The sequence below is a fragment of the Tympanuchus pallidicinctus genome, unplaced genomic scaffold (genome assembly GCF_026119805.1).
Source record: "Tympanuchus pallidicinctus isolate F22 unplaced genomic scaffold, pur_lepc_1.0 scaffold22, whole genome shotgun sequence".
Taxonomy (NCBI): domain Eukaryota; kingdom Metazoa; phylum Chordata; class Aves; order Galliformes; family Phasianidae; genus Tympanuchus; species Tympanuchus pallidicinctus.
In genome coordinates, this window is record NW_026294739.1 from 40,558,017 (window position 1) to 40,571,951 (window position 13,935).

The 13,935-nt window shown below is 48.6% G+C and overlaps 1 protein-coding gene across 2 annotated transcripts in view; it reads right to left on the minus strand.

Moving 5' to 3' along the window:
* The window catches only part of RANBP10 (RAN binding protein 10), a 54,441-nt gene extending 41,065 nt beyond the window's left edge, over nucleotides 1-13,376 (minus strand). The window contains exons 1-2 of one of the 2 annotated variants that reach the window (XM_052686160.1): nucleotides 13,149-13,376; nucleotides 12,508-12,619 (exon numbers count right to left, since the gene is read on the minus strand). In XM_052686160.1, coding sequence (XP_052542120.1) covers nucleotides 12,508-12,619; nucleotides 13,149-13,353 — 317 coding nt within the window. In that variant the 5' untranslated portion in view covers nucleotides 13,354-13,376. The remainder of the gene's footprint in view (nucleotides 1-12,507; nucleotides 12,620-13,148) is intronic. The other variant, XM_052686159.1, reaches the window with a different exon arrangement.
* Between the last annotated feature and the right edge of the window lie 559 nt (nucleotides 13,377-13,935).

The following is a 13,935-nucleotide window of genomic DNA, read 5'->3' on the forward strand; positions in this document are numbered from 1 at the left end:
TTCCAAAGCTGTGTTTACAGCCTGCCAGGCACAATATGGAAGGTTTCTCCCTAGAGCTGCAAGGTGATCTCTTGCTTTTCATCGCCCACCTTCTTCAAGCATTGACAGCTCATACGGCATGTTAGCACTTCCATTTTCTTATTCCTCCTGAGTCTGGAACCCCCTGCTGCTGCAATTTTCCTTGCTACAAAGCAAACTTTGCTGTTTCAGTCTCTTTCCAGCTGTGCACACTTGCAGCGAGGACCAGAGTCCACAGCTGAAGTTATTCTCCAGCTGTATATTGCTTCAGAGAGCAGTGAGAAGTGCCACCTCTGCCAATTGCTCAGGCCTCGACGAGTTGTGATTCAGAGTTCAAGGTCCCAAATTGTCTGGATACACAGCAAAAGCACCATTAAGTCTGAACCATTAATAGCAGAGTGCTTGGCCCTGCCTCTGGCAGGCCTGAAAACACGCAGCAAGAACCTGTGCAGGAGCAGGCTGCTTGGTTGCACCAGCAGAATGATCCAGCTTCACTGGTATCACAGCTGCAGCACTCTGATAGTGTCTCTTCTGTCCCCAGCTCTTGCTGGATAATGACACAAAGCAGTTGTACCACATAACCATCACCATTATGGCTGCAATACTGAGCCAAGCGTTGGAAGCTAAGAAATAACAACCATCAAACTCAGATAAAATAGGTCATTTCCCATTTCACTCATCCTTGTGAACTTGTATTTTCTATGCAGTTCCATCCTCCCTCTTTTCAGCATTACAGCAAATCCCGCTCACATAAACAAGGGCAAAATGTGTACAACAGTGTCTTTCCATTTTAGGACAAAACAGCTTTAAATTAGGGCTGAAGCTTGTATTTTTATAAGAAGTAAGTAATTCAAACCCAGAAGTTCTAAATTTGAGATTACATTTCAATCTAGACTCACAACATCACAGAAATCATGGAAAGGCTTGGGTTGGCTCATAGAAAGGCTTGGGTTGGAAGGGACCTGAAAGATCATCCAGTTCCACCATCCAGCCATGGGCATAGATCAGAGTGCCAGGAACCCATCAAGCCTGGTCTTCAACGCCTCCAGGGATGGGGCATCCACAACAAAACATGAAAATGACCACAAGCCTTCCTGGTTCATAAAATGCTTCTCCTTACAATTAGAACAATCATTAACATAAGATTGTAATGACTGTAGAACTGTACACACAATTTACAAACAATATAAAATATCTTGCTCAGCTTGCTGGATATCACCTCCACAGCCCACAGATTATATCCAGAACTTCACATTGTCACACACTTGATTGCTAGTTATTATTTCAGAAGATGCTAGCTAATTTGCTTTTCCCATCTCCTATCGATTAACACATCAGAAGTGATGGATGAAATGAGCTTTCAGACCTCCAAAGCCTCACATTATGAAACCCACTCTATTCTTGAAAATTAAGAGAGAAAAATTCATCTCCAGCACTAAAAGCATCAGTTGCCTCCTGAACTACTTGCAGACAAACTCAATATAGATGGGGCTCTGAGCATTGGTGGAGCTGTGGGTGTCCCTGCTCACTGCAGGCAGTGGGACTTCAAGGTCCCTTCCAACTCAAATGAATCGACTATTCTATGACCATTCATCCACTGCAGTCACTTTTTGAGGGACCCAAAGAGACTCGTAGAGGATGCACAGCTGGTGAGGCACTGATGTGGCTGTACAGAATAAATGTCAGCAAAACAACAGCATCCACCTTCAAAAAAAGATCTCCTGAAACCACCTTCTCCAGTAGCTGTTAGAGGATACTTCCACCTGCCCCCACACCACTCAGAAGCTTCAAAACTGCTCCAGCACTTATTCAGCAGATCAATTCCAAACAGAGCAGAAAGGCAGACAAAAATAAATGCAGACACATGCCAGTGATTCAACCAGGAGAACAGTTTTGCTTCCCCTCATCAGCAACTTGGGCAGTTACCATAGCACCAAACTCCTTCCAACTTCTATTGCACCTCAGCCCTGCCCTGTGGAAACCAATGGCTTTTTAGAAGTTAAATAGGCTCAACCAGCCAGGTTCAGCAACAAGTAATTAAAAAAAATCATTTAAAAAAACCCACCCTGGAAGAGAGAGAGCGAGAAAAAGCCAAAGCAATGACTGTACCTCAACATCAACCAGTAACTCTTACAAAAGACCTCACTCTGACCTGCTGAGTTGGCCAAGAAGCATTACGTGTTGTCACAGGCAGCCACAGAAGATGTTCCGTGGCAGTGACAATATTTCACTAATCCAAATTTAAACAAAACGATGTCCTGAGGAGGCTGTTCTTGGTGTTAGGCAGGGCACACTTTGGCATATTCATTCACTAATTCTAGAAGTAATGCTAATCCCTGCATCATAGCTTGGTAGTCACTCTGCCACCTCGGTAGGAGTCTATCAGACAACCCAAGTCTGTGGTCAGAACATTTCATTTCTCTTCATTCACAGAAACTCTTAGCAGACTGATTCAATACAGAATTTTAGCAGTAATCACACCATATAATTTTCATTCATTTTCTTAAACGGTTTTGACTTTTTGATACGTACAGTTTGGGCATTCATAGGCTGGTACATCATAATAATGAGTACCTTGAGTATTTCCCTAACCCTTGAGTTTTGCTTCATGTTGTTAAGTCCCTTTTTAGCCAACTCTTTGGATGCAGACTGGCCACCTGTGGCTCACTGCACACACACACACCACAGAGGCAAGTCTTTATCTGACACACAACCAGCAGAGGCCAGGCATCACTGCACCATTACTGTACAACCCTGCTTTGCATCCTGTTTACAGAACTTGCACCGTTCACACTTGCTGCACACTCACCATTTCCTACCTGTTCACTTCCACTTCTCCTGACATCCACATCAGTTAATGGGCAGGGTATGGGGAAGGCTTATGTAGACTCAGATCTGCTGCTTCTCCTTTACTGACCTGCAGAAGGACTGTTCTTCCTCACTATCCATGCTGCACAGCCAAGCCAGCAGTGGTGCCTGACACGTGGGCCTCAACACAGCAGTGGGGTGACCACCTCTTCCATGGCTTTGCACCCCCAGGGAAGCACAGAACCAGGCTGCATGCAGCATCACTTCTCCTTCCATCACAGCACCCACCTTCACCCATCTGACACGTCAGATAAAAGGCAATCAGCACAAGAAGAGAATCAGACATTGCCAAGCTACCCTCGAAACATGTCTTAGATGCAAGGAATTAATACAGTATAGTGTTCTCTGCCTTGAATGATACGGTCTTTGTAAGCAGTTTGCATTTAGCAAGCACTAGATTTTTTAAATTGCCTTTAAGATTTGTGTACATCATTAAGAACGTCGTTGTCCCTGCCCACTGCCATCCAAGGAAGATCATCCAACACGAGCAGAACCCTTCACACCATCTCTAAGGCTGCCCTGAAGGCCTCACAGTCCCATACACACAGCTTCTCAAGGAGTCAGAGGCAAACAGCCCCCAGCAGCAGCATCCACCCACGTGACAAGCAATTCTTCGAGCTAAAAGATGAAGCTCCAGCAGAAGCATGACACACAGACAGCCTGCCAAACAGCCAGTGTGAGAGTTCTGCAGCTAGTCTAAAGCTGCTTTGTGCAAGCAACCCACAAAAATGCTCACGATCCAGCAGGAGGGCTAAGAACAGACCTGTTCTTTGACAGCAAGTAACTAACATTGAAGTTCCAGCACCTGGATCTGTTTGGCTTCTGAAGAGCAGGAAGGAAGAACACACAGGTAGTTTGAGGATGGGGGAAGAACACAGCAACAATAGAATTCACATACACCTGTGCTTGTAATCTGTCAGCCTTAAGCATGCCAAGAACCAAGAACATCTCTCTTGAGTGCCAGAAGAGCACCCAGTGCTTAGGAGGCACTCCTATGCACAAAATAAATAAGGGTGAGTCAGAAGGAGGAAGAAAGCAATTAGTCCGTGGCTGTAACTGAACCAGGGCAGTATACTTTGGATGAAAAGAGGTCATTTCTTCACCCAGAAAGCTGCAAGAATTTCTGCAAGAGACCTGAAAGCAGCGCTCAACCCCAATGCTACTTCTGATTCTTCCCTGAAAAGAAAGATATTACAGCTCCCTGAAAAGAAAGATACCACAGCTCTCCTTAGCGTCCTTCTTACTGCATGGTACTGCATGGAACCATGTTGGGATGGCTAAACAATCCCAGCCTCTCCTCTTCTGAAGGCCTGTGAAGCTCAGCAGATGAGAAGAAAGATTTACCCCATTTGAAAGCTGGGGACACAAAGGCAGGAAAACATGCCAGTGTAGCATTGCTTGGGTCACAAACCTGGAAGCCATTTATGGTGCCCAAACCACGCTGACACAGTGTCACTCCTTACAGAGTGCCTTGCCTGCATGCTGAGACACACCGAGGCTCAAACTGAACAACTGGCAACACACAGATGTCAATGAACTTGTTCTGTAGGCCACGACTCATAGCAAAGCGGTAGTGAACATCACTGTCACATGGCAGAAATTCCTTGGATTGGCGTTTTATTACACAGACCAGCCCAGAGCAAGCAGCTCTGTGATTCAAAGGCTTACAGCAGCCTGCAGCCTCTTCTGCTCTTTCCCAAACCACCACCACTAGCTGGCAGGACTCCTGCCCTCCCAGCCATCCCCATGCTTGCAGTACACACACAGCTACATCTAAAACACTGAAGCAAGATTACACAGTCAGAGATTCATAATGCACCCCGTCACACTGATGGCATTTCAGAGACTTCTGCAGCGTCTTGTGCCAAGCCTTGAACTGCCTGTCTCGTTGTCTGAGGTGGGCCCTGAATTCACGCCAGGTTTAGAGAGTGGAGAGAAATGATAACCCATATCAGTTCACCACCTGCAACCTGACATTGTCCCATGTGTGGGGGGGAAGGGATACGCTGCTCCAAGGCAGTGACAAACAAGTTAGGCCTGGTTAAAGAAGTTACCTGTGGTGCATGGATTCCAACTCCTCGGTTGGACGATGCACATTTTGGAACCACACCATCAAGGATCTCTAAAGTGGAAGTGGTTCTGGTTTTATTGGTGGATAAAGTAATGCTCTGTGGTGGTGCTTCAGAAATAGCACTGACTGGCTCCAGAAAGAATCCCAACTCCCCAAGCTGAGGTCAGGAAAGACAAATAATGCAAGGCTGAAAAGAAGCACATAGAGGCAAGAAAATAGAATTCTTAAGAGCTGGTTATAAGCAGCCACAAGCATCCTGAGGCTGGATGAGCCTGGCACACATCAAGCCCTCTAAAGGCAAAGAAGCTCTGAAAGACAACGTGCATCAAAGAGATGAGAGAGCAGAACAAAATTAGAGTCAGTAGGCTGCTACCACAACATCTGCTCATCCTTTAATGAGCAAATACTGACAAAGCAACAGGGAGGAGGAAAACTTTCTTTGCTACCCCAAGGTATGGGATGGCCAGCTCCCTTCCAACTGTAGGGTCGTGTTCAACTGGTAGGCCAGCTCCAAAAAGGGTAAACCTGTCCTTGTCTGTGCGAGTCACCTTCAGGAAAGAAATGGTGTACATTATCACATACACGTAGGAATACTGAAAGACAAAATAAAGATGAGAAATGAAGATTTGACTAGAGTATCATTGCAGAAGGAAGGCATACCACAAGCTGAGATCACTGGTAGGATCTCAGAATAGCATCTCCACCTGCCCCAAAGCAGGGCCACATCCAAGGGGACCTCAAACTGCACTACACAGGGGTCAAAACCTACAGCCTCTGAAGCCAGAGTGTCCTACCAAGGCAGTTTTCCAACTTTAGGCTTCCACTCTTGGAGTTGACTTCTCAGATCAGCTGCTGCTCAGCAAAGTTCACATAAACCACATCAGTGGCACACACAGCACTCCGGGAGCAGAACAGAGCCCTGCTGATAACAATTCACCCATTATTTATTCTGGTTACACCCAATGAATAAGAAAGATTTTTGTTCAGCTTGCTATGCAGGTTAACAGAGCTCCCTTCCACACCGTTCAGTGCCACTGAACATTTTTATCCGGTTTATTAGGGCAGCTGAATTCGTTCCCACAACCAGAAGGACAGGGCTGGAGATACCACCAGTACCCAAAAGAAGGGCATCAAACAGAGGACAAGCCATAGGGAGGCTGCACCTCCCATACCAGAGCCTAACACTACATTTCAGTCCATTGTAACAGCAAGTCAACTTCAAGCAGCTGCTTGAGCTCCTCTTTTCTCCACTAAAAGACAGGGGGAATGTAGAAGCAATACACAAATCAGAAGAATACTTTCTGTTGCCAGGTAGTTTTTCTCTTCAGAGGTACATATACTTCAACATTCACATCAGAACTGCTTTTATTTTAGTTTTATGGAAGTGTTGCCTGAAGCTTTGATAGATGTACTTCACGAAATAAGACCACTTGTTCTTGGAAACTGTGGAGAAAATAAATACAACAGAGGGCTGGGGAGAGCACCAGGGGTGCAACAGCCACAGAACCACAGAATGGCCAGGGTTGGAAGAAACCTCAAGGATGATGAAGTTCCAACCCCCCCACCACAGGCAGGGCCACCAACCTCCACATTTAATACAGGCTGCCCAGAGCCCCATCCAACCTGGCCTTGAACACCTCCAGGGATGGACGGGGCATCACAGCCTCTCTGGGCAGCTGTTCCAGCACCTCATTACTCTCACAGTACACAACTTCCCCCTGACATCCAACCTCAATCTTCCCTCCCTCAACTTAAAACCATTTCCCCTTGTCCTGCTGTTATCTGCCCTTTTAAAGAGTTGACTCCCTCCTGTTTATAGGTTCCCTTTAAAGCAGTGAAGGCTGCAATGAGGTCACCCCACAGCCTTCTTTTCTCCAGGCTGAACAAGCCCAGCTCCCTCCCTTCCAAGCCATCTTGTGGCCCTACCAATTCACAGACCTTTGTATGTCCACAACATGCCCACAGCAAGGAAGAAAAGACTCAAAAGTGAAAACCATCCATACTAAACCTGCAAAGAAAAAGGAAGATTTGATTTGTAGTGTGCAAACAGAGACCTGGCTTCACAGCCTGGACACGCTGTAAACCCCACTGCTAGAAAAGCAGTCAGGAAAATTAACCTGGCAGTAGTCAATGCAATGCCATTAATGCAGGCTTCACAGAGGATGATAAATTCTTCACCAGTTCATCATGCTCCACCTTCATCAACAAAGGAAGAAAGAATTCCCCTCAATGACAGTTATGCAACTTGTTTGATTTAATAATTAAACAGAGAATTGCCTGGATGCATAACCCCAGAACATTTAAACAACCAGTTCCCATCATTCTCTAACTTGATTTATAAGCTGTAAGTATATTCTGAAGAACTGAAAAATAACTTTTCACACATATTCTAAGGAAGTCCAGTTGATCCAGTTAGAATTCACTTCTGCTGTATTTCCACCTTCCTGTAGCAGATATTTGGGAACAGCAGAGCTGAGGGGAAGGAAACAAATATTTCCTTCAAACTTTTCTTCTTTGCTGTGCAAAATCATTTCACAGATTGTTTTAATGAGATATTTATACTCTACCACTACTACAGCACTTCCATAAAGCAGCACGTTTTGGCTCCTACTTCTTTTTTTTTTTAATAGAGTTATCAGCTGCAAATCAGATATTCCAGTACAGCGACTTGCTTTACATCCACAAAGTTGCCCTCAGCATTACTTCCTTCTGTGAGAGCTCAGGAGAGCAAAGTAAACTAACAGGTGATGTGAGCTGTCATCTATCTACCAGCCTCCAAAGAAAATGAAAGGGTCTCTGCACTGCAGAGCACCAGAGGTTGAGCAGAACAGCGGCCAGGCAGTGGCTGAGCAAGCAAGACTTGCTTGGGCAAGGCTGTTTGCAAATGGGAACGAGGTGAGAACTGCTTACTGACTGTTGTTGGGGGTATTTGTGGGTTTTGTTCCAATGAATGTCTGAGGAACAGCATCTATTCAAGAAAGGTAAAAAGTCGGACCCCCTCCTGCTTATAGGCTGCCTTCAATTACTGGAAGGCTGCAGCAAGGGCTCCCCACAGCCTTCTCCTCTCCAAAGTAAGCAAGCCCAGCTCCCTCAGCCACGACAATTCACCTTGCCCCAAAATAATGAGGATAACAAAGCTCAGTTGTCCTCCTGAGTCACAAGGGCCTCTAAGATGTGGGTTGATGGCCCTACCCTGATGAGTCTTACAGACACTGCTCCTGTTTACCAAGTGGGGATCACCAACAGGAAAGAGAGGCTGCGAGATGTGCTGACAAGCCAACAGCAAACAGAAACACCTATTTTACAGAGAGGGAGGCAGGGAGGGAGGATAAAAGTTCAGCGCTTCCAATATAGTTAAGGTTGAACTGTGACAGGCATCACCGTGATGAAAGCACGAGTTATTTGTGGCAGCTCAGGAACACCAGAGTCACGTAGGTCCTGCCAGCCTGCTCAGCTGAGTGATGCTGGGAGCAAGGCAAGAACAGAACCGTGGAGAGGGAGCTGCTCCTTCATCCTCCTGCCCAAACAGTAAATAACACCAAATATCCCACAGTCTGGAGTCTGCCATGCAAATGCCACAGCCTCCCCAGGCACACCATGCCAGGGCTTACAATTTTCCCATGGAAAACAATTTGCTCACATCCAGCTGGTGTTTCCCTTGCCCCAACTTGTGGCCATTGCCCTTCGTCCCGTTGGACAACGCACAGGAAATTAAGCCCCCCAGTAAACCTTCAGAGAAGCGATGGCCTCAAATTGAGCCAGGGGGGAGGGAGGGAGAGGTTTGGGTATGAGGAGCAATTTCTTCTCTCAAAGAGAGGTGATGCACTGGAATGGGCTGCCATGGGAGGTGGGGGATTCAGCATCCATGGAGGTGGGGATGTGGCACTGAGGGATGTGGGCAGTGGGCACAGTGGGATGGATTGGGCTCGATGGTCAGGAAGGTCTTTTCCACCCTTCATGACTCTGTGATTCTATGAAAACACTTCAACTCTCTGAATTGATCTCCATGAGGGCTGACTCTGACCCTCCATCTGAAAATAGAACCCTGCTCCCTTATTGGAGAGGGAAAAAAAAGCAGTGATTTCTGACACTCATGTCAACAGATTAAATCATTGCAGCTGCTGTGATGCAGCCAGTTTTCAACCAAGTTTTCAATCTTCTTGACCCACGAGACTGAGTAACAGGCTGTGGGCATGAGAGAAGGCACACACACATAAGGCAAAGGGAAGGTGACATGGAACTGCTTCCTTTGTGTTCATGGCAGACAGGGAGGTGAGAACAGGGCTGCAGCTAATCGAGGGGCTGCAAACTGCGTTCCATTCTGAGGATAAGAACCACCTCCCCAAACACGGTATCACAAACCACAGACCCACACACAGATGCATCTGGTTTGTTACGTGAAGAATCCAACCCCCTTTCCCAGACAGCTCCTCAGTGGTAGTCTGCCAGCCTCTCCTTTAGCAGAAAGGAAAACAAAACCATCAGACAAATGTGTTGTCTCAACAGCAAAGACTAAAAACCATCAATATGAGAACCGACCACTGCTCAGCCAAAATCAAAACCAAGTCATCTTTCTTCAGCTCAGTGAAGGGTGTCCACATCTCACTGCCTGAGCAGTGGAAGATCCCAGGCTAAGAGAAGCTGATAACTCTTACAAGTTTCTTAAGTGCACCAAATGGACTCGTTGCACGTTGTGGCCTGGTAGGAGGACATACCCCATAAAAGCACCATCTCAGACTGCCAGCAAGTCATCAGGTTGAGGTTACGTCTCCACTCAAAGTCACTGGGAGCTTCTACAATTCTTTCTGTTGTACATTAGCACCGCCAGCACCTAGGCTACTTGAGGAAGTCTTTTCAGCAGCCTGAGAGTGCACGTTTTAAATCTAAATGTGAAAAGCCATCCCAAACTCCAGCATCAGAGACACAGCGAATCCATACCTCATCGTTCCAAGCAGCACCAATGTGGGACAAGCTACAAAGCAAACTTGATGCCCAATGAACCTATTCTGAAAATGCAGCCACACTCCTCTTCCCCTCTCCTTGCTAGAGGGCCTCTAGCTGAGCTCCTAGGGACAGACCTTATGACACTTGAAAACTTCCTTTCCAATGCCTTCTCTAGCTTTCTGGCCTTTTATTCCTTTAACTGAAGCCACCACAGTGCAATAAATAGCAGAGAGCTTCTAAGAACAGAAATGCCTGTGACACAGTTCAGTATTACAACACACCGGGCCCCAGTGGGCTGACTTTAAACTACTAAATATGAGACATACAAGAGTGAGCTTTATATTTACAGCCACTGCCTGTCACCTGAAGTCACAATTACAAAACCTCATTTCCACAGTGCCCAAGATAAAGAACTCTCTCTACCAGGAGAAGCAAAACAAGGCACAGGAGTGGCTGGGACATCAGTCAAGCTCTCCACAGCTCCCTGCTGCACTGACTTCACACCACGTCTGTGTTGCCACAGAGCTAACACAAACCATTCCTTACAGCCCAAAGAATTCCTGGAAAGTAAATGAAGAAAAATAAGAAGAAAAAGTAAATGAAGAAAAAGAAGGAAAAAGAAAGAAAAAACAAGTGTCACTCAGCCCAGCATTCATCCTTGTACAGATAACTCTTTATACTTTATTGCAATTACTGCAATCAGTGCAACACAAGTGAAGATCTTTTCCAAAACTCTTTTCAAATAGACCAATTCTGAAGTTAATAATGACACAAAAGGATTTCAACAGTAAAAAACGATGGCTGCAATTTGGTTCCCAGCAGGAATGCTTGCTGCCCCTCCTTAAGAGCTCTGCAGTGGCCCCAGTTCAAATGTGATTCTTACAGGACTGGATTAATCAATTGCACTCAAGACCTTTCCCAGTGCTGCTTTACCTTCTGGATGGCTGCAGCTGCAATATTCATCCTTTAGCAAGGAAAAAACTATACATGGGCTCACACAGCAGGTTAATATCTTTACAGTGATTAAAAATTAATCTACACCAGCAGCAGAAGCTCAAACCTCGTTAGAAACGCTTTATTTATCGCCTTCCCATCACCCCAAATATGGTTTTAAGGGAACTGCACCAAGGACATCCTGGACCAGCTGTATTTTGGATCAAAGTAACACCCAACAGAGCAATCATGGGACCAGGTGGGATGCAACATTCACCACCAGGTCAGCGAGGCACCTCTTGGTGGAGTACGGCTGCTCCTAATGCCACCAGCAGGGTTTGCTGCTCTCACAATTCTTCCCCTCGAAGCAGTACAGACCAACAGGACAGCCTACAATACTAAGTGCCACAAAAAGAGCATGTTTTGGTGGGGAATAATGACCAGAATGCATATTTAGCATTCTAGTTCTAGCTTTGTCTCCCAGGCTTGCACAGGTGTGTCACAGTGCTCTGTAGTATAATCCACCCTGAATGACAAGTCCAAATTCAGGACTTAGACTAGAAACAGTCTAAGTTTCACAGATCCCAGCCTCTATTCACAAACACTACAGTTTCCCCTCTATAAAAGAATCTTTATGTTCATCATGGATACGAAGCTTCTAAAAAACAGTCTCAGTTCTCCTTCCAGTGCTCAAGTAACACTATGACTCCTCTTCCCCATGCAAACACCCAACAATCCTAAATTAATTTCCAGGTCCCTCCCTTTCCTCTTCATTGCACATCTTGTTTGGATCACAGCTCATGATGACTTAGAACACAGCACCCACAGGTTAGATCCCGAGTCCTACATTTTTTTCTCATGAGATAGATTAATGAAAACAGCCATGTGTCATCACCTGACCAAGGGTTCAGGCAGAGGAACTCAGTGATTGGTGGCTCTCATCCTCACCTGTCTTCAGAATTGCTCGCTTTGAAGCCTGCCCACATTTCAGCACATTTCACCATATTTACCTCCATATTGCAGTAGAAAACTAACAAAAGTGAAATCCTTATATTGTTAATTCCATCTGTCTCGAAAGGCACAGACTCTTTGGTGCTGGCAAAGGACAAGAGGAGATGGATTCAAACTGAAAGAGCTCTCCAGGTTAGATTGGAGATAGGAAGTTCTTTACACTAAGGTTGGTGAGGCAGTGGCTGCACAGAGAGCTGCTGCTGCCCCATCCCTGCAGACAGCCAAGGTCAGGGAACGGGGCTGTGAGCACTGATGGAGCTGTGGGTGTCTTTGCTCACTGGGACCAGATGGCCTCTAAGGGGCCCTTCCAATGGAAGCGATTCTAGGACTGAGGGCTAGGTTCCCAGGCAACCCCTATCGTGCCATAATTCTTTGTAATTCCAGGGTTTGAAGCGTCCAGACCCAGCCAGCAAGGGGAAAAAAATACCATAATTCACATTGCAAGTGACACCCTGAATTTCTAACATTGATGTAACTGCTCATAGCAAACTGCAGGTAACAGAAATGTCTGAATGCCTCTGCATTACATGTACCACAACACGTAACTTCCCCACGAGTCAACCATTGCAATGCTGAACTGAAGGCACGGCCCTGGGAAGGCAGCAGTGCAGCGGGATGGCCAACACCAGACGGAATTGCAGGCAGGTACTCAAGGCACTCACCCATCTCTGCCTTTACTGACAATCTTCACTTCGAAGTAATAAATGCCACAAGCTGCAGGGATGGGATGCGTGGCCCTGACCGAGGCGGCGTCTTTGTGATTCTTACCATGACCTGGGAAAGAAGAGAAGAGTCAGCGCTGGGACACCGGGATCTGCCGCGCGGATTGAGGGGCGGCTTCTCCTTCCACCTGAAAACGACTGGAGTGTTTTCATCGCACTGAAAGCAGCAGAGCAGCTCTGCCACCCTCCTTCCCGATGAACCCCCGTCGCTGTCGCCGTTGGAAGGAACCCGGCGGGGCACACGGTGCCGCCATCGCAGAGCTGCCATCCCAGCGCCGCACAGCAGCGGCACGCAGCTCCATTACGCAAGAGGGGAATGACATCAGTGTTTACCGAGCGGGCAGGAAAGGGGCATCGCCGTGCCGTGCAGGGCAGGGAGCGCCTGGAAGGGCCGCATCGCCGCGATCCCCGACCCCGCAGCGCCGGGACGGCTCCTCGTCCCGCAGCCCTCAGCCCCCCCCGCCCTCCCCGAGCCCCGCTCCCGCAGCCCGGCACCCCGCAACCTTTCCCCCCAGAGTAGCGGAGCCGGCCGGTCCCGTCCCGGCCGAGGGAACGCGAGCAGAGCCGCCGCGACCCGGCACCTTTGTAGTGGACGCGCAGGTTGCCCTGTGAGAGGCCGATGTAGTTGTACTTGTCCTTGGGACTCCAGGAGCGCGGCAGCGGCGTCTCCTCCTGGTTGACGGCCGGGTAAAGGCGGCGGAGGCGCCGGCTCAGCTCCTGCTCCTCGGGCGGCCCCGGAGCCGCCGCGTCCCCCCCGTGCGGGCTCCCCGCGCCCGCCTCCGCCATCTTGGATTCGCTTTGTGTCACCGGGCGGGGAGCGAAGCCCGGCTCCGGCCACCGGCCAATGGGCTGCTAGCGTGCCCACAATGGGGCCGCGCTGCCCGACGGGAAGCGGAGTCCGACCCACCACCTCCCGCCCGCCGTATGCAGTCGCTGGGACTACAAGTACCGATAGGCCCCGCGCGCGAGGCCACGCCCCCTCCCGCAGCGCGCCGTGCTGTGGGAAACGTGTCTCCTCTGCGCGGGGCCGAGCGGCGTCGGGCCGCGCTCAGGACTCCCGCTCCCAGAATGCCTCGGGGCAACGAGGCGCCGAGGGGCGGCCGAGAGGCCGCCGCGCCGCCGCCGGTGTCCGCCGCGCCGCCTCCGCGCAGGGCCCTGTTTCGGCCGCCCGGTCAGACGGACGAACGGAGCTATTCGGACGGCCTCGCTCCGATCGAGGCCGCCTCGCATAGCTCACCCGTCGCTGGACCGGGGCCGGGCCGCGGTGAGAGCGGCGAACGGCGTCAGGCGCGGCGCGGGCAGCTATGGCGGCGGGCGGGGGGTCCTGAGGCGGCCGTCTCCATGGCGACGGGCGTAAACAGGCGGCAC